This window comes from Pseudophryne corroboree, chromosome 1 (assembly GCF_028390025.1).
Source record: "Pseudophryne corroboree isolate aPseCor3 chromosome 1, aPseCor3.hap2, whole genome shotgun sequence".
Lineage (NCBI taxonomy): Eukaryota > Metazoa > Chordata > Amphibia > Anura > Myobatrachidae > Pseudophryne > Pseudophryne corroboree.
Window position 1 is genome coordinate 173,617,930 of NC_086444.1, and position 20,160 is coordinate 173,638,089.

A 20,160-nucleotide genomic window follows, 5' to 3' on the forward strand; every position below is an offset into this window, starting at 1 on the left:
AGGGTACCTCAGGTTCGTGGTACAGAACTGTCACTATCAGTTTCAGACGCTGCCGTTTGGATTGTCCACGGCACCCCGGGTCTTTACCAAGGTAATGGCCGAAATGATGATTCTTCTTCAAAGAAAATGGACGACCTCCTGATAAGAGCAAGGTCCAGAGAACAGTTGGAGGTCGGAGTAGCACTATCTCAAGTAGTTCTACGACAGCACGGGTGGATTCTAAATATTCCAAAACCGCAGTTGTTTCCGACGACACATCGGCTGTTCCTAGGGATGATTCTGGACACAGTCCAGAAAAGGGTGTTTCTCCCGGAGAAGAAAGCCAGGGAGTTATCCGAGCTAGTCAGGAACCTCCTAAAACCAGGAAAAGTGTCAGTGCATCATTGCACAAGGGTCCTGGGAAAAATAGTGGCTTCTTACGAAGCGATTCCATTCGGCAGTTTTCACGCAAGAACTTTTCAGTGGGATCTGCTGGAAAAATGGTCCGGATCGCATCTTCAGATGCATCAGCGGATAACCCTGTCTCCAAGGACAAGGGTGTTTCTTCTGCGGTGGCTGCAAAGTACTCATCTACTAATGGGCCGCAGATTCGGCATTCAGGAAGGGTCCTGGTGACCAGGGATGCCAGCCTGAGAGGCTGGGGAGCAGTCACACAGGGAAAAAATTTCCAGGGAGTGTGATCAAGTCTGGAGAATTCTCTCCACATAAATATACTGGAGCTAAGGGCAAGTTACAATGCTCTAAGCTTAGCAAGACCTCTGCTTCAAGGTCAGCCGGTATTGATCCAGTGGGACAACATCACGGCAGTCGCCCACGTAAACAGACAGGGCGGCACAAGAAGCAGAAGGGCAATAGCAGAAACTGCAAGGATTCTTCGCTGGGCGGAAAATCAGGTGATAGCACTGTCAGCAGTGTTCATTCCGACGCCCGGGAGAGTGGGGATTTCATCGGGAAGTCTTCCACATGATTGTGACCATTGGGAAAGACCAAAGGTGGACATGATGGCGTCCCGCCTGAACAAAAAACTGGACAGGTATTGCGCCAGGTCAAGAGACCCTCAGGCAATAGCTGTGGACGCTCTGGTAACACCGTGCGTGTACCAGTCAGTGTATGTGTTCCCTCCTCTGCTTCTCATACCCAAGGTACTGAGAATTATAAGACGTAGAGGAGTAAGAACTATACTCGTGGCTCCGGATTGGCCAAGAAGGACTTGGTACCTGGAACTTCAAGAGATGCTCACAGAGGACTCATGGCCTCTGCCGCTAAGAAGGGACTTGCTTCAGCAAGTACCATATCTGTTCCAAGACTTACCGCGGCTGCGTTTGACGGCATGGCGGTTGAACGCCGGATCCTAAGGGAAAAAGGCATTCCGGAAGAGGTCATTCCTACCCTGGTCAAAGCCAGGAAGGAGGTGACCGCACAACATTATCACCACATGTGGCGAAAATATGTTGCGTGGTGTGAGGCCAGGAAGGCCCCACGAAGAAATTTCAACTCTGTCGATTCCTGCATTTCCTGCAAACAGGAGTGTCTATGGGCCTCAAATTGGGGTCCATTAAGGTTCAAATTTCGGCCCTGTCGATTTTCTTCCAGAAAGAATTGGCTTCAGTTCCTGAAGTCCAGAAGTTTGTCAAGGGAGTACTGCATATACAACCCCCTTTTGTGCCTCCAGTGGCACTGTGGGATCTCAACGTAGTTCTGGGATTCCTCAAATCACATTGGTTTAAACCGCTCAAATCTGTGTATTTGAAATATCTCACATGGAAAGTGACCATGCTGTTGGCCCTGGCCTCGGCCAGGCGAGTGTCAGAATTGGCGGCTTTGTCTCACAAAAGCCCATATCTGATTGTCCATTCGGACAGGGCAGAGCTGCGGACTCGTCCCCAGTTTCTCCCTAAGGTGGTGTCAGTGTTTCACCTGAACCAGCTTATTGTGGTACCTGCGGCTACTAGGGACTTGGAGGACTCCAAGTTGCTAGATGTTGTCAGGGCCCTGAAAATATAGGTTTCCAGGACGGCTGGAGTCAGGAAAACTGACTTGCTGTTATCCTGTATGCACCCAATAAACTGGGTGCTCTTGATTCTAAGCAGACGATTGCTAGTTGGATGTGTAGTACAATTCAGCTTGCACATGCTGTGGCAGGCCTGCCACAGCCAAAATATGTAAATGCCCATTCCACAAGGAAGGTGGGCTCATCTTGGGCGGCTGCCCGAGGGGTCTCGGCTTTACAACTTTGCCGAGCAGCTACTTGGTCAGGGGCACACCCTGACTGAGGAGGACCGGGAGTTCTCTCATTCGGTGCTGCAGAGTCATCCGCACTCTCCCGCCCGTTTGGGAGCTTTGGTATAATCCCCATGGTCCTGACGGAGTCCCCAGCATCCACTTAGGACGTCAGAGAAAATAAGAATTTACTTACCGATAATTCTATTTCTCGTAGTCCGTAGTGGATGCTGGGCGCCCATCCCAAGTGCGGATTGTCTGCAATACTTGTACATAGTTATTGTTACAAAAATCGGGTTATTATTGTTGTGAGCCATCTTTTCAGAGGCTCCGCTGTTATCATGCTGTTAACTGGGTTCAGATCACAGGTTGTACAGTGTGATTGGTGTGGCTGGTGTGAGTCTTACCCGGGATTCAAAATCCTTCCTTATTGTGTACGCTCGTCCGGGCACAGTATCCTAACTGAGGCTTGGAGGAGGGTCATAGGGGGAGGAGCCAGTGCACACCACCTGATCCTAAAGCTTTTACTTTTGTGCCCTGTCTCCTGCGGAGCCGCTAATCCCCATGGTCCTGACGGAGTCCCCAGCATCCACTACGGACTACGAGAAATAGAATTATCGGTAAGTAAATTCTTATTTTTTTTTATTTTATTTTTAACTAAAATCACTTTGGATAGGGTTAAATTCATGTTCTTCACCTAATTCACTCATAAAAAAACCCTGACAACTGCGTTTTTTTTGGGAAATAAATCGTCAGTTAAGTGGTTAATAAACCCCCGCCAGTATAAATAATTTGAGCGGGACCGAAGCCCGCCAGTGAGGGGACGGGGCTTGGTCCTCCAGTACTAACTAGCGCCATTTTCTCCATAGCACACTGTAGAGAAGCTGGCTCCCCGGACTCTCCCCTGCTGAACAAGGTTACCGAGGGCAAAAAGAAAGGGGGGGGGGGGGGCACATTTCATTGGCGCAGTGAGTGTATTTTTATATATTTATATAAAAGCGCTGTACTAACTGGGATTTTATTCCAGTGTCCGGTGGCGCTAGGTGTGTGCTCGCATACTCTCTCTGTCTCTCCAAGGGGCCTTATTGGGGGACTGTCTCCATATAGATCTGTCCCTGAGTGTGTGGGAGTGTCGGTACATGTGTGTCGGCATGTCTGAAGCGGAAGGCTCATCTAAGGAGGAGGTGAAGCAGATGATTGTGGTGTCTCCGTCTGCAACGCTGACACCTGATTGGTTAGATATGTGGAATGTTTTAAATGCAAATGTGGCTTTATTACATAAGAGATTGGACAAAGCAGAGTCCAGGGATAAAACTTGGAGTCAATCAATGGCTTTGACTGTGTCACAGGGCCCTTCAGGGTCTCAAAAACGTCCCCTGTCCCAAGTAGCAGACACTGATACCGACACGGATTCTGACTCCAGTGTCGACTACGATGATGCGAGGTTACACCCAAAGGTGGCCAAAAGTATTCATTATATGATTATTGCAATAAAATATGTTTTACATATCACAGATGACCCCTCTGTCCCTGACACGAGGGTATGCATGTTTAAGGAAAAGAAACCTGAGGTAACCTTTCCCCCATCTCATGAGCTGAATGCGTTATTTGAAAAAGCTTGGGAAACTCCAGACAATAAACTGCAGATTCCCAAGAGGATTCTTATGGCATATCCTTTCCCTGCACAGGACAGGGTACGGTGGGAATCCTCGCCCAGGGTGGACAAGGCTTTAATGCGCTTGTCCAAGAAGGTGGCGCTACCGTCTCCAGACACGGCGGCCCTCAAGGATCCTGCTGATCGCAGACAGGAAACTACCTTAAAATCAATTTATTCACATACGGGTGCTTTGCTCAGACCGGCAATAGCATCGGCTTGGGTTTGTAGTGCGGTAGCAGCTCGGACAGATACCTTGTCAGCTGACATTGATACCCAAGATAGGGATACCATTTTATTGACCTTAGGTCACATTAAAGACGCAGTCTTATATATGAGAGACGCTCAGAGAGACGTTGGGCTACTAGGTTCAAGAGCCAATGCCATGGCGATTTCTGCTAGGCGAGCCCTGTGGACCCGCCAATGGACGGGTGATGCCGACTCAGAGGCATACGAAAGTTTTGCCTTTCAAGGGTGAGGTGTTATTTGGGGAAGGTCTCGTGGACCTGGTTTCCACAGTTATCGCAGGTAAATCTACTTTTTTGCCTTATGTTCCCCCACAGCAAAAGAAAACACCACAATATCAGATGAAGTCCTTTCGGTCGCATAAATCCAGAAGAGGTCGGGGCTCTTCCTTCCTCGCCAGAGGTAAGGGTAAAGGGAAAAGAATGCCTGCCACGGCTAGTTTCCCAGGAGCAGAAGTCATCCCCGGCTTCTATTAAATCCACCGCATGACGCTGGGGTTCCACTGATGGAGTCCGCGCCGGTGGGGGCACGTCTTCGACTCTTCAGCCACGTCTGGGTTCAGTCAGACGTGGATCCTTGGGCGATGGAAATTGTATCCCAGGGCTACAAGCTGGAATTCAAAGAGGTGCCTCCTCGCCGATTTTTCAAATCTGATTTACCAGCTTCTCCCCCAGAAAGGGAGATAGTTTTAGCTGCAATTCAAAAGCTGTGTCAACAGCAAGTGATTGTCAAGGTTCCCCTAGTTCAACAGGGGAAAGGGTACTATTCAACCGTGTTTGTGGTTCCGAAACCGGATGGCTCGGTCAGACCCATTCTAAATCTAAAATCCCTAAACTTGTACTTGCAAAAGTTCAAATTCAAGATGGAATCGCTCCGGGCAGTTATCTCCAGCCTGGAAGGGGGGGATTTTATGGTGTCACTGGACATAAAGGATGCATACCTTCATGTCCCCATATATGCCCCTCATCAGGCGTACCTGAGATTCGCTTTACAGGGCTGTCATTACCAGTTTCATACGTTGCTGTTTGGGCTTTCCACGGCCCCGAGGATTTTCACCAAGGTAATGGCGGAAATGATGGTGCTCCTGCGCAGGCAGAGAGTCACAATTATCCCATACTTGGACGATCTCCTGATAAAAGCGAGATCGAGAGATCAGTTGCTGAAAAGCGTATATCTCTCTCCCTGAGAGTGCTGCAGCAGCATGGCTGGATTCTAAATCTACCAATGTCACAGTTGGTTCCAACGACTCGGCTATCGTTCTTAGGCATGATTCTGGACACAGAACAAAAGAGGGTTTTTCTCCCGATGGAAAAAGCCCAGGAACTCCAGAACATGGTCAGAGACCTGTTAAAACCGAACAGAGTGTCAGTTCATCAATGCACTCGAGTAATGGGAAAAATGGTGGCGACCTACGAGGCGATCCCCTTCGGCAGGTTTCATGCGAGGACGTTTCAGTGGGACCTTCTGGACAAGTGGTCCGGGTCCCATCTTCAAATTCATCAGAAAATAAGCCTCTCTCTCTTGTGGTGGCTGCAGAGTGCTCACCTTCTAGAGGGTCGCAGGTTCGGCATTCAGGACTGGGTTCTGGTGACCACGGACGTGAGCCTCCGAGGATGGGGAACAGTCACACAAGGAAGAAATTTTCAGGGACTATGGTCGAGCCAGGAGGCTTGTCTACACATCAACATTATAGAATTAAGGGCCATATACAACGGCCTACCACAAGCGGAGAACCTTCTTCGCGACCTACCGGTTCTGATTCAATCAGACAACGTCACAGCCGTGGCTCATGTAAACCGCCAAGGCGGGACAAGGAGCAGAGTGGCAATGGCGGAAGCCACCAGGATTCTTTGCTGGGCGGAAAATCACGTAAGCGCTCTGTCACCAGTCTTCATTCCGTGAGTGGACAACTGGGAAGCAGATTTCCTCAGCAGACACGATCTCCATCCAGGAGAGTGGGGACTTCATCAAGAAGTTTTTGCAGAATTACAAGTCTTTGGGGACTTCCTCAAATAGACATGATGGCGTCACGCCTCAACAAAAAGATTCAGAGGTATTGTGCCAGGTCAAGGGACCCTCAGGCAGTTGCGGTAGACGCCCTGGTGACACCGTGGGTGTTTCAGTCGGTCTATGTGCTCCCTCCTGTTCCTCTCATCTCAAAAAAATTGAGAATCATAAGACGAAAAAGAGTTCGGACAATATTCTTTGTTCCAGTAGGCCTCGAAGGGCCTGGTATTCAGATCTTCAGGAAATGCTCACAGAAGATCCATGGCCTCTTCCTCTCAGGGAGGACCTGTTGCAGCAGGGGCCCTGCGTATTCCAAGACTTACAGCGCTTACGTTTGACGGCATGACGGTTGAACACCGAATCCTAGCTGGGAAAGGTATTCCGGAGGAAGTCATCCCTACTCTGATAAAGGCTAGGAAGGAGGTGACGGCGAAACATTATCACCGTATCTGGAGGAAGTATGTATCTTGGTGTGAAGCCAAGAATGCTCCTATGGAAGATTTCCACTTGGGCCGTGTTCTCCACTTTCTACAGACAGGAGTGGATATGGGCCTGAAGTAAGGCTCCATTAAGGTACAGATTTCGGCCCTATCTATATTCTTCCAGAAGGAATTGGCTTCTCTCCCAGAAGTCCAGACTTTTGTAAAAGGAGTGCTGCACATCCAGCCTCCTTTTGTGCCCCCAGTGGCACCTTGGGACCTTTAACGTGCTGTTACAGTTCCTAAAATCTCACTGGTTTGAGCCTTTTCAAACAGTTGAATTAAAATTTCTCACTTGGAAGGTGGTCATGTTGTTGGCTTTGGCATCTGCAAGGCGGGTGTCTGAATTGGCGGCTGTGTCTCGCAAAAGCCCCTATCTGATTTTCCATGTGGATAGAGCAGAGTTGAGGACGCGTCCTCAATTTTTGCCTAAGGGGGTTTCATCGTTTCATATGAACCAACCTATTGTGGTGCCGGTGGCTACGGGAGACTTGGAGGATTCCAAGTCCCTGGATGTAGTCAGGGCCTTAAAAATTTACGTAGCCAGGACGGCTCGGATTAGGAAAACAGAGGCACTGTTTGTCCTGTATGCGGCCAACAAGGTTGGCGCTCCTGCTTCTAAGCAGACTATTGCTCGCTGGATCTGTAACACGATTCAGCAGGCTCATTCTACGGCTGGATTGCCGTTACCAAATTCGGTAAAAGCCCATTCCACTAGGAAGGTGGGCTCTTCTTGGGCGGCTGCCCGAGGCGTCTCGACGTTACAGCTTTGCCAAGCAGCTACTTGCAATATTCTACAAGTTTGATACCCTGGCTGATGAGGACCTCCATGTTTGCTCAATCGGTGCTGCAGAGTCATCCGCGCACTCCCGCCCGGTTGGAGCTTTGGTATAATCCCCATGGTCCTTACGGAGTCCCCAGCATCCTCTAGGACGTAAGAGAAAATAAGATTTTAAACCTACCGGTAAATCTTTTTCTCCTAGTCCGTAGAGGATGCTGGGCGTCCGTCCCAGTGCGGACATATTTCTGCAAGGCTTGTATATAGTTATTGCTTACATAAGGTTTATGTTACAGTTAAGATCAGTCTTTGGCTGATGCTGTTTTGTTCATACTGTTGACCGGTTGCGTATATTCCAGGTTATACGGTGTGGATGGTGTGGGCTGGTATGAATCTTGCCCTTAGATTAACAAACATCCTTTCCTTGTACTGTCCGTCTCCTCTGGGCACAGTTTCTCTAACTGAGGTCTGGAGGAGGGGAATAGAGGGAGGAGCCAGTGCACACCCATTCTAAAGTTTTTAGAGTGCCCATGTCTCCTGCGGAGCCCGTCTATTCCCCATGGTCCTTATGGAGTCCCCAGCATCCTCTACGGACTAGGAGAAAAAGATTTACTGGTAGGTTTAAAATCGTATAATAATAATAATAAAAAAAAAAAAAAAATATATATATATATATATATATATATATATATAGATATATATATTATATATATATATATATATATATATATATATATATATATATATATATATATAGATATATAGATATATAGATATAGATATATAGATATATAGATATTCGGCACTCCTCTGAAATAAAGTACAACAGCCTGCCGGGTGCCCTCCAAACGTGAAATAGTATACAAATGAGCAAGTAGGCGGCACTCCCGGGCTTCTCAGAAATAACACTCGAGATCACTCAAGGTTAGTTGCTTAACGTTTCGGTTTATTAAACCGTCATCAGAAGTTAAAAATACAGTACAACACAGTCTTACCTTTATACATAACAAAACACCGCCAGTGTCACGTCCTCGGCGTGCACGCCGGGACCACCTTCCGGTTGCGTCATCATACTGAGACACTGTTGCCCTGACGACGGCGCAATGCCGGCTAACGTGCTCTACCCGTCACCATGACAATATTAAAAACAAAACAGAGCAGGAGGAGCTGCATTACCGATGCAAGCATACCACTGTGTAACAAATACAGACATACATATCGGTATGAAAATAGACATAACGTGTGCAATCAGAACATCTCGTAATCACTTGCGATAGTAAAACATTCTAAAAAGGAATAGAATGATGATTATGCATATTATAGAAAGCATGTCAGGGATAAGGTCTCATTAAGACCGTTTGGAGACACTGTATTCAATCGGTGAATCCAGCGTGCCTCTTTTTGTAATAATGTCCTATGCCGATCACCTCCACGCTTGGAGAATGGGACTTGCTCCACCATCTTGTATCTAAGGGTAGCTAGCCCATACATACATACACACATACACACACATACACACACATACACACACATACACACACATACACACACATACACACACACACACACACACACACACACACACACACACACAACAAAGGTACCGGCTCTCCCATCAACAATCTCCGGTAATACACTCTTCCACGAAGGCACAGCACTCCAGACGACTTGTTTAAAAATGACAAACGGCAATTGTTCAGCAACGTGGACAATGTGTAATACATTGAAACGTTGCTGAACAATTGCCGTTTGTCATTTTTAAACAAGTCGTCTGGAGTGCTGTGCCTTCGTGGAAGAGTATGTATGTATGTATATGTATATGTATATGTATGTATGTATATATATATATATATATATATATATATATATATATATATAAAATATATATATAATGTGTGTGTGTGTTCACACACCAAAGACCACTCAGACTGGCACTCCAATTGATCACATGGGTGCCCTCAATATAGGGTGCATATAATAGTGGATTCCCTGTTGCTGGGGCAGACAAAGCGGCACTCTGGAGACTTGTAAAATTGGATTATGATCAATACATGTAAAAATTCACTGACGTTTCAGGGCTCGCACGCCCCTTCTTCTAGGTTACACAAGTGTGTCACCTAGAAGAAGGGGCATGCGAGCCCTGAAATGTTGGTGCATATATATAATATATGACCCAGAACATAAGCTTCAAATTTCAGTAGCCTAAAAAAACGTTAATTCAGCCTGTCTTACTGTGCTGATGGCAAGTGAAGGCTGTGACGAGTGAAGTACACACAGAACAGGAGGAGAGCACATTCCTCAACCTCCACCCGCGCCGCATGCCCAGGGTCCCGCCTCCTTCTTCCCTGCAGCTTGCACTCCAACCAGTCATGGAGCCACAGATGCAGCTTCAATTATCATTGGACAGCTGAGCATTCGTTCGACTTGGCTGCCCTGTAAAACTCTGCAGCGCCGACGGCTGTTTGAAAGCTGTTAGTGGTAATTGTGTCACAGATCGGATCGGTAAAGGAGATCCGATCTGCTGCAGGTGGTTGGGGGCCCTCTCACAGCGTGGGGCCCGGGGGTACATACCCCCAGAGCCCCCCCCTTAATCCGGTTCTGCCACACAGTCAGTGTAACATGTACAGCTGCATCCTTATTACATATACCAGGGATGAGAAACCTTTGGCCTTCCAGCTGTTGCTGAACTACACATCCAAGCATGCCCTGCAACAGTTTTACCATGGCCAAATTGCAAAACTGTTGCAAGGCATGCTGGGATGTGTAGTTCAGCAACAGCTAGTGAGCCATAGGTTCCCCATCCTTGATATATATCATGCAGCCAGTGTATAGGGCCCCATACACTAGAACGATAATGCCCGATTTCATCCAATTTCGGGCAGATATATTGACTGAAATTGGGCATTTTGGACGTGTATCCGATCCGATGCGCGTTCCCGTGAGGCTCGGATCGGATCCCCTAGATCGTTAGCGCTGCACTCGTGATATGTCGATTCCCGCATGCATGGCTTTGATCGCATACGATATATTGCATGCAAAATGTACCAAATCGTATGGAACCAGAGGCGGGAGTGTTCAAGGGAAATCGCCTCCGGCTTCAGCCTCAGACATATCGTTGTAGTATATGGAGCCCTTTACATGTACAGCTGCATCTTTGTTAAACTGGCTGCATGGTATATAATAAGGATGCAGCTGTACATTTTACACTGGCTGCATGGTATGTAATATGTGCAGCTGCATCCTTATTACAGTTGCAAGAAAAGTATGTGAACCCTTTGGAATTTCCTGGATTTGTGCATAAATTGGTCATAAAATGTGTTCTGATCTTCATCTAAGTCACAACAATAGACAAACACAGTCTGCTGAAACTAATACCACACAAACAATTATATGTTCTCATGTTTTTATTGAACACACCATATAAACATTCACAGTGCAGGGTGGACAAAGTATGTGAACCCTTTGATTTAATAACTGGTTGACCCTCCTTTGATAGCAATAACCTCAACCAAACATTTTTTATAGTTGCATATCAGACCTACACAATGGTCAGGAGGAATTTTGGACCATTCCTCTTTACAAAACTGTTTCAGTTCAGCAATATTCTTGGGTTGTCTGGTGTGAATCGTTCTCAGCATCTCATTCGGGTTGAGGTCAGGACTCTGACTAGGCCACTCCAGAAGGCGTATTTTCTTCTGTTGAAGCCATTTTCTTGTTGTTCTACTTCTGTGCTTTGGGTCGTTGTCCTATTGCATCACCCATCTTCTGTTGAGCTTCAATTGGTGGACAGATGGCCTTAAGTTCTCCTGAAAAATGTCTTGATAAACTTGGGAATTCATTTTTCCGTTGATGATAGCAATCTCTCCAGGCCCTGAGGCAGCAAAGCAGCCCCAAACCATGATGCCCCCTCCACCATACTTCACAGTTGGGATAAGGTTTTGATGTTGGTGTGCTGTGCCTTTTTTTCTCCTCCACACATAGTGTTGTGTGTTCCTTCCAAACAACTCAACTTTGGTAACATCTGTCCACAGAATATTTTGCCAGTAGTGCTGTGGAACATTCAGGTGCTCTTTTGCAAACTAACGTGCAGCAATGGGGGTTTTCTTGGACAGCAGTGGCTTCCTCCGTGGTATCCTCCCATGAACTCCATTCTTGTTAAGTGTTTTACGTATGGTAGGTTAGTCAACAGAGTTGTTAGCATGTGCCAGAGATTTCTGTAAGTCTTTAGCTGACACTCTAGGATTCTTCTTCACCTCATTAAGCATTTTGCGCTGTGCCCTTGCAGTCATCTTTACAGGACGCTCACTCAAAGGGAGAGTAACAACAATTGTGAACTTTCTCCATTTATAGATAGTTTGTCTTACTGTGGACTGATGGACATCAAGGCTTTTAGAGATACTTTTGTAACCCTTTCCAGCTTTATGCAAGTCGACAATTCTTAATCGTAGGTCTTCTGAGAGCTCTTTTCTGTGAGGCATGGTTCACATCAGGCAATGCTTCTTGAGAATTGCAAACTCAAAACTGGTGTATGGTTTTTATAGGGCAGGGAAGCTTTAACCAACACCTCAAATCTCGTCTCATTGATTGGATTCCAGGTTGGCTGACTCAAATTAGCTCTTGGAGAAGTCATTATCCTAGAGGTTCACATACTTTTGTCCACTCTGCACTGTGAATGTTTACATTGTGTGTTCAATAAAAACATGAGAACATATAATTGTTTGTGTGGTATTAGTTTCAGCAGACTGTGGGGCAGATGTATTAACCTGGAGAAGGCATAAGGAAGTGATAAACCAGTGATATGTGCAAGGTGATAGAGGCACCAGTCAGTCAGCTCCAATATGTAAATTAACAGTTAGGATCTGATTGGCTGGTGTGTTTATCACCTTGCACATATCACTGGTTTATCACTTCCTTATGCCTTCTCCAGGTTAATACATCTGCTCCTGTGTTTGTCTATTGTTTTGACTTAGATGAAGATCAGAACACATTTTATGACCAATTTATGCACAAATCCAGAAAATTCCAAATGGTTCACATACTTTTTCTTGCAACTGTATATACCATAAAGTCAGTGTAACATGTACAGCTGCATCCTTGTTATATATACCATGCAGCCAGTGTAACCTGTACAGCTGCATCCTTGTTATATATACCATGCAGCCAGTGTAACCTGTACAGCTGCATCCTTATTATATACCATGCAGCCAGTGTAACCTGTACAGCTGCATTCTTATTATATATACCATGCAGCCAATGTAACCTGTACAGCTGCATACTTATTATATACCATGCAGCCAGTGTAACCTGTACAGCTGCATTCTTATTATATAAACCATGCATCCAGAGTAACCTGTACAGCTGCATCCTTATTATATACCATGCAGCCAGGGTAACATGTACAGCTGCATCCTTATTATATACCATGCAGCCAGGGTAACCTGTACAGCTTCGTCCTTATTATATACCATGCAGCCAGTGTAACCTGTACAGCTGCATCCTTATTATATACCATGCAGCCAGGGTAACCTGTACAGCTGCATCCTTATTATATACCATGCAGCCAGTGTAACCTGTACAGCTGCTTCCTTATTATATACCATGCAGCCAGTGTAACCTGTACAGCTGCTTCCTTATTATATACCATGCAGCCAGTGTAACCTGTAAAGCTGCTTCCTTATTATATATACCATGCAGCCAGGGTAACATGTACAGCTGCATCCTTATTATATATACCATGCAGCCAGTGTAACCTGTACAGCTGCATCCTTATTATATATACCATGCAGCCAGTGTAACCTGTACAGCTGCATCCTTATTATATATACCATGCAGCCAGTGTAACCTGTACAGCTGCATCCTTGTTATATATACCATGCAGCCAGTGTAACCTGTACAGCTGCATCCTTGTTATATATACCATGCAGCCAGTGTAACCTGTACAGCTGCATCCTTATTATATATACCATGCAGCCAGGGTAACATGTACAGCTGAATCCTTATTATATATACCATGCAGCCAGGGTAACATGTACAGCTGAATCCTTATTATATATACCATGCAGCCAGGGTAACATGTACAGCTGCATCCTTATTATATATACCATGCAGCCAGGGTAACATGTACAGCTGCATCCTTATTATATACCATGCAGCCAGTGTAACCTGTACAGCTGCATCCTTATTATATATACCATGCAGCCAGTGTAACATATACAGCTGCTTCCTTATTATATACCGTGTAACATGTACAGCTGCTTCCTTATTATATACCATGCAGCCAGTGTAACCTGTACAGCTGCTTCCTTATTATATACCATGCAGCCAGTGTAACATGTACAGCTGCTTCCTTATTATATACCATGCAGCCAGTGTAATCTGTACAGCTGCATCCTTATTATATATACCATGCAGCCAGTGTAATCTGTACAGCTGCATCCTTGTTATATATACCATGCAGCCAGTGTAACCTGTACAGCTGCATCCTTATTATATACCATGCAGCCAGGGTAACCTGTGCAGCTGCTTCCTTATTATATACCATGCAGCCAGTGTAATCTGTACAGCTGCATCCTTATTATATATACCATGCAGCCAGTGTAATCTGTACAGCTGCATCCTTGTTATATATACCATGCAGCCAGTGTAATCTGTACAGCTGCATCCTTGTTATATATACCATGCAGCCAGTGTAACCTGTACAGCTGCATCCTTGTTATATACCATGCAGCCAGTGTAACCTGTACAGCTGCATCCTTGTTATATATACCATGCAGCCAGTGTAACCTGTACAGCTGCATCCTTGTTATATATACCATGCAGCCAGTGTTACCTGTACAGCTGCATCCTTATTATATATACCATGCAGCCAGGGTAACATGTACAGCTGCATCCTTATTATATATACCATGCAGCCAGTGTAACCTGTACAGCTGCATCCTTATTATATACCATGCAGCCAGTATAAGCTGGATACACACTGTAAGAGGCATGTAGTTATGTGACCAGCGGTCAGGAGACCACAAGTCACAATACCGACACCTCGTTATCGTTTATTTGTTAGGTTGAAATTGCCCAGTGTATATCCAGTTATCTCCTATGCCGTTTCGGACGATCAAAATGGCAGGATATCGCAATTAATGAAGGTCATTATTGTGGTATCCAATTAGAGGCCATTTTTATCGGCCGAAATTGGACCCGTGATCGCTTGAAAATACATGGGATCCCCGATTCCATGTGTTATCGCGGCTCCGGCAGGCCACCTATCATGGATTATGCTTCGGGAGCCTGAGGAACCCAAAGCATAATCCCTGATAAATGCTGTAATCGGGCGGAGGAGCATGCCGTATCGGGCTTATTGGATAGTCCCCGGCGATACAATTGCATTCATGACAACCCCCCCCTCCCCCCACACACTCTTTACCCCCCACCCTGGTTCCCCCCCTTAGCAGTACTCTGCTTTGTTATGGTCTCTAATTTAGGGTTGCACAATAACATTCTATTATCACTATTCATTTGGAAATCCATGCTCCATGACTTTGATTAGTCATCAGTGCTGTAAATGTGGGAGCTGTGGACAATTCCATTTCTCATTAGGGAGTTTGTGTATGTGTGGGGGGGGAAGAGCTGCTTAGTAATGTGGCTGCTGCGGTGGGTTGTTAGTTGGGGGGGGTCTAGCTCTTAAACATTCATCCTGGATCCTAGATTTCAGAAAAAATTGTCAAGCTCTGGTGCAGAGGTTCTCAAACTCGGTCCTCAGGACCCCACACAGTGCATGTTTTGCAGGTAACCCAACAGGTGCACAGGTGTATTAATTACTCACTGACACATTTTAAAAGGTCCACAGGTGGAGCTAATTATTTCACTTGCGATTCTGTGAGGAGACCTGCAAAACATGCACTGTGTGGGCCCCCGAGGACTGAGTTTGAGAACCTCTGCTCTGGTGTATAGTGTATATACAAGGGCTGTCTGTGTTTTTTTTTGTGCTTACGATATTTTAAAGAGAATGTGATATTCTTTTTATTACAATAGATGACTTTACATTGCAGGTGTCCGACAGTGGGGCACATACAAGTGTCTATGGCAGTAGTCCGGGAACGGGGTAAATTACCGTAAATGGGGTAAAAATGAAATTCCTGGGGGTAATGGGGGTCATTCCGAGTTGATCGTAGCGGTGCTAAATTTAGCACAGCTACGATCGTTAACTCAGTCAAGCGGGGGGACGCCCAGCACAGGGCTAGTCCACCCCGCATGTCAGTGCCGCCGCCCCCACACAAATACAAAAGCAACACACAGAGGCGATGCCTTTGTATATGTGGAGTAACTCCCAGCCAGCGCAGCTCCTGCGGCTGGCCAGGAGATGTGTCTCGCTACCACTGGCCGCAGCGGCTGCGTGATACGTCACGCAGCGGCTGCGTGATACGTCACGCAGGCGCCGCGCCACCCCCCCAACAGTCCGGACGCGCCTGCGTTGGCCGGACCGCGCCTATTAAACGGCGGCTTAATGCCGCCGTCCAGCCCCCTCCCGCCCAGCGACCGCCTCTGTCTCAGAGACTATCGCTGGGCGCCGGCGCATGCGCAGTTCCGACCCGATCGCTGAGCTGCGACAAACTGCAGCGATCAGGTTGGAATGACCGCCAATGTACGGTCGCACTGCCTAGACACAGCACCGTCCGGCTCACGATGTGATATGCTGACGTCACACCGCGCTCCCTCCTGCCTGCTGTGTTTCTGGACGCGGTGTGATATGCTGACATCACAACGCGCTCTCTCACGCCTGCGCTGTCCTGTCCTCCTGCCCATGGCCCGCCAACCCACACACAGAACTTGAAGTGTTCTGTGGCTGTCCACTGAAAGAGTTGCGCAGGATCAGACAGTGGCCCATGTAACAGTGGAAAATTCCCACTGACATTACTGAGTTGAGTATGTGACCATCTGTCTCCTAAACGTCGTATAGATGTCTTTGTCCTTTTTGTATCTGGTTTCTGTTTATGCAGCACATTTGTTGTGTAGATTAACAAACTATTGCCACATCCTCATATCCATTATTTTATGGTTCTGGGACCAATTGTCTAGTGCTTGGCTGTAGTATGTAACAAACTAGTTAGTTATACTCCCTTCACTTATCTGGTTACAAAATATATTAAATGAAATCATATTCGCCTTACATTTATATACAAACTTGTGTATTGTGCAGAATACTATATTCAAAATTATAGAAGTGGTTGTAGATTTAATCCATACTTGCCGAAAATTGCTGCCCCCTCTTCCGTGAGGGGGCAGCCTGATCGGCGAACATGGGGCGTGTCCAGTAGTGAGGGGGCATGATGGCATGAAACATGTCAGTGTGTTCCACCCCCCGCTATCCAGTGCTGAGGAAACAGGCGCTGGAGAGCGGGGGGCGGAGCTGTGATGACGCGATTCTGATGACGCGATTCAGCGTGAATCGCATCATCTGGTCCCCCTCGGATCGCCCACTAGTGCTCCGTTGTGGGCGGCCAAGGGGGTTGCGGGAGCTGGTGGATGCGGGACACTTGCCTACCTTTTCGGGGGCCCAGGAGCGTCACCCGATTTTCGGGAATCTCCCGGCCATACCAGGAGGGTAGGCTAGTATGATTTAATCATGGTCATCAGATTGTGGAGAGAGGGTAGTGTAGCATACTTCTGTCTCACCATTAAGTGGAATATTATATACATGCTGGTGATGTGTGCAGTAGATTTAAGTACTGCATTATAGCAGTAAAGATGTAGACCAGCTTCAGCTGTTGGACAGTAATATGGAATCCCTAATGTTTTTAACTCTATTCGAAAAACTAGCATTTTTGCCATAACGCCAAACATGAGGCAGATAAAGTAATTTGGTTTGGATTTTTGGATTCGGGAGGAAAAGTTACCTTAGGGGTCCAGATTTTGTGGTGATACCTTAATAAACACCCGTGATACTCCAAATAAAGTGGGTAAAGAAGCCGCAATTAGTAAATTATTTAATAAATTGTCAGTCAAGATATTTGGCAGAAATAGTTGTTTTAACATCCTCTCGACTAAATTTACGTCAAAACCTGAGATGGGTGGGGGACATTTCGTTTTGGGTGATCTGATGTGGAATGACCCTATATTATTATCTAGCAGACCACCTGTCCAATCTGGCTGGTTGTAAAGAAAAAAAAATGGATAAAAACTCTTTCAGAGAAATTGGTTAGATCACTGATTTAACAAATTATGGGAGGTAATTTCATAATACCCTTAACATAGAAACATAGAATTTGATGGCAGATAAGAACCACTTGGCCCATCTAGTCTTCCCCTTTTTTTTATCCTTTTAGGTAATCTCAACCCTTTTTGAACCTTAATTCTTTGTAAGGATATTCATATGCCTATCCCAAGCATGTTTAAATTGCTCTACAGTCTTAGCCTCTACCACCTCTGATGGGAGGCTATTCCACTTATCCACTACCCTTTCTGTGAAATAATTTCTCCTTAAATTGATGTAGGCCATGCACCATTTTAGTTGCCCTTCTTTGTATACTCTCTAATGCAGTGGTTCTCAAACTCGGTCCTCAGGACCCCACACAGTGCATGTTTTGCAGGTAACTCAGCAGGTGCACAGGTGTATTAATTACTCACTGACACATTTTAAAAGGTCCACAGGTGGAGCTAATTATGTCACTTGTGATTCTGTGAGGAGACCTGCAAAAACATGCACCGTGTGGGGTCATGAGGACCGAGTTTGAGAACCTGTGCTCTAATGTATTTATAGCCTTCTAGAGATATGGTCTCCAGAACTGGACACAGTATTCCAGATGAGGCCGCACCAATGACCTATACAGTGGCATTATTACTTCTCTTTTCCTGCTACTGATTCCTCTTCCTATGCAACCAAGCATCTGACTTGCCTTTCTCATTGCTTTGTTGCATTGCTTTCCTGCCTTTAAGTCACTTGAAATAGTGACTCCTAAATCCCTTTCCTACTCTGTAGTTTCCATTATAGTACCCTTGATACTATATTTAGCCTTTGGGTTTTTGAGACCCAAGTGCATGATTTTGCATTTTTTAACATTAAACTGTAGTTGCCATGTTCTTGACCATTTTTCAAGTCTAGCTAGGTCATCTATCATTTGTTTTACCCCTCCTGGTATGTCTACCCTGTTGCATATCTTTGTATCATCTGCAAAAAGGCATACTTTCCCTTCAATACCATTTGCAATGTCACCAACAAAGATATTAAAGAGAACTGGTCCGAGTACAGATCCCTGGGGTACTCCACTGGTCACATTTCCCTCCATAGATTGCACTCCATTTACTACAACTGTCTGTTTCCTATCCTGCAACCAGTTTCTTATCCATTTAACTATTTTATAATCCACCCCCACACTTTCAAGTTTATTTATCAGTCTGCAATGTGGGACAGTGTCAAATGCCTTACTAAAGTCTAGATATACTACATCTACAGCTCCCCCTTGATCTATTATTTTCGTCACAGAGTCAAAAAAGTCAGTAAGATTTGTTTGGCATGATCTCCCACCAGTAAATCCATGCTATTTTGGATCCTGTAAGTTGTTCGATTTAAGATATTCCACAACTCTTTTTTTAGTAGTTTTTCCATTACTTTCCCTACTACTGATGTAAGGCTAACTGGTATGTAGTTACTTGCTTCTTCCTTGCTTACCCTTTCATAAATGTCTCATGGTTTGGTGCGATTGGTTTATATACAATAACACCATGCCACATAGCACTCTTCTCTGGCTTTTCAGACCTCCTACTTTAACACTGACAACTCCCTGTCATGCCGTGGTGGTGGTGGTGTTTTTATTTTTTATTTTAGAGGGGAATCATGGTTTAGTTTCTCCTAGTTATGATGTAGACACAGCTTAGGTCTCTTTCCTCCCCCCCCACCCCCACCCCCCTCCCCTTCACCTTGTTCTTCTTCCCTATCCTTGACTGACTTTCTTTACCTCTCTCCTGCTTTTATGTTTCTCTTCTGTTTCCATTTCATGCCTAACAGTATTATGTATGGTTCTTTCAACTACGTGCCCTAGTATTGAGCATCTTTTCTCTCCCCACACCAACTCCAGATTTTCACTTTACCACATTGCTCCTTAATGTCTTTATGCAATTTCATGTATTACATTTTGTATACTATCGATGCTGTGCTTGCTATGCACATATGTCTGTACTTCTTTTAATTATGGAAAACTTTAAATTTTTTATGTCTTTTTAAATTTATGGCTAGGTCTCTGTTGTGGATTTTTTTTTCTTTCATTTTGCTATTTTTAAATTGATATTTCCTTTTTATTTTAGGTGCAGAATAAAACTGACTGCAGATCCATTAGAAGATGGATAACTACTTCCAGGCAGCAGTAGTGGATCTGGATAAACTGCTTGATGATTTTGAACAGAACACAGGTTTGTGATTATTTATAAATGAATTAAATGTGACATAAGGAGCGCTCTGACCCATAGACAGTGGGCCTGATTCATAATTGAGAGGTTATCAGTGGCCTGCGCATGTGTCACTGCCGCAGTACACACACTGAATTGTTGACTACGGTAGCAGTGAGGATTGATTTACATGTGGTTGACAGGGAGCAGCTGCTTTGTGGGAGATACGGGAAATGGTTGCAAAATCGCGGGTATGTGGGGACCAGTTTCTCGGAGTGTATCAGCCTCCGACTGTGATCCTGTATGCAGGAAACACTTCTCCCGTGCCTCTGTTGCAGATGCCATTCGGAGTGACCATAGATTCAGGGATCTGCGTTGATGCTGTGAATGTGTACACAGCT

General features: G+C 45.6%; 1 protein-coding gene across 3 annotated transcripts in view; it reads left to right on the top strand.

Moving 5' to 3' along the window:
• The window catches only part of ZFYVE16 (zinc finger FYVE-type containing 16), a 200,088-nt gene that overhangs the window by 20,204 nt on the left and 159,724 nt on the right, over positions 1 to 20,160 (top strand). For all 3 annotated transcript variants that reach the window (XM_063963906.1, XM_063963908.1, XM_063963907.1), the window contains exon 2: positions 19,679 to 19,783. In XM_063963906.1, coding sequence (XP_063819976.1) covers positions 19,714 to 19,783 — 70 coding nt within the window. In that variant the 5' untranslated portion in view covers positions 19,679 to 19,713. The remainder of the gene's footprint in view (positions 1 to 19,678; positions 19,784 to 20,160) is intronic.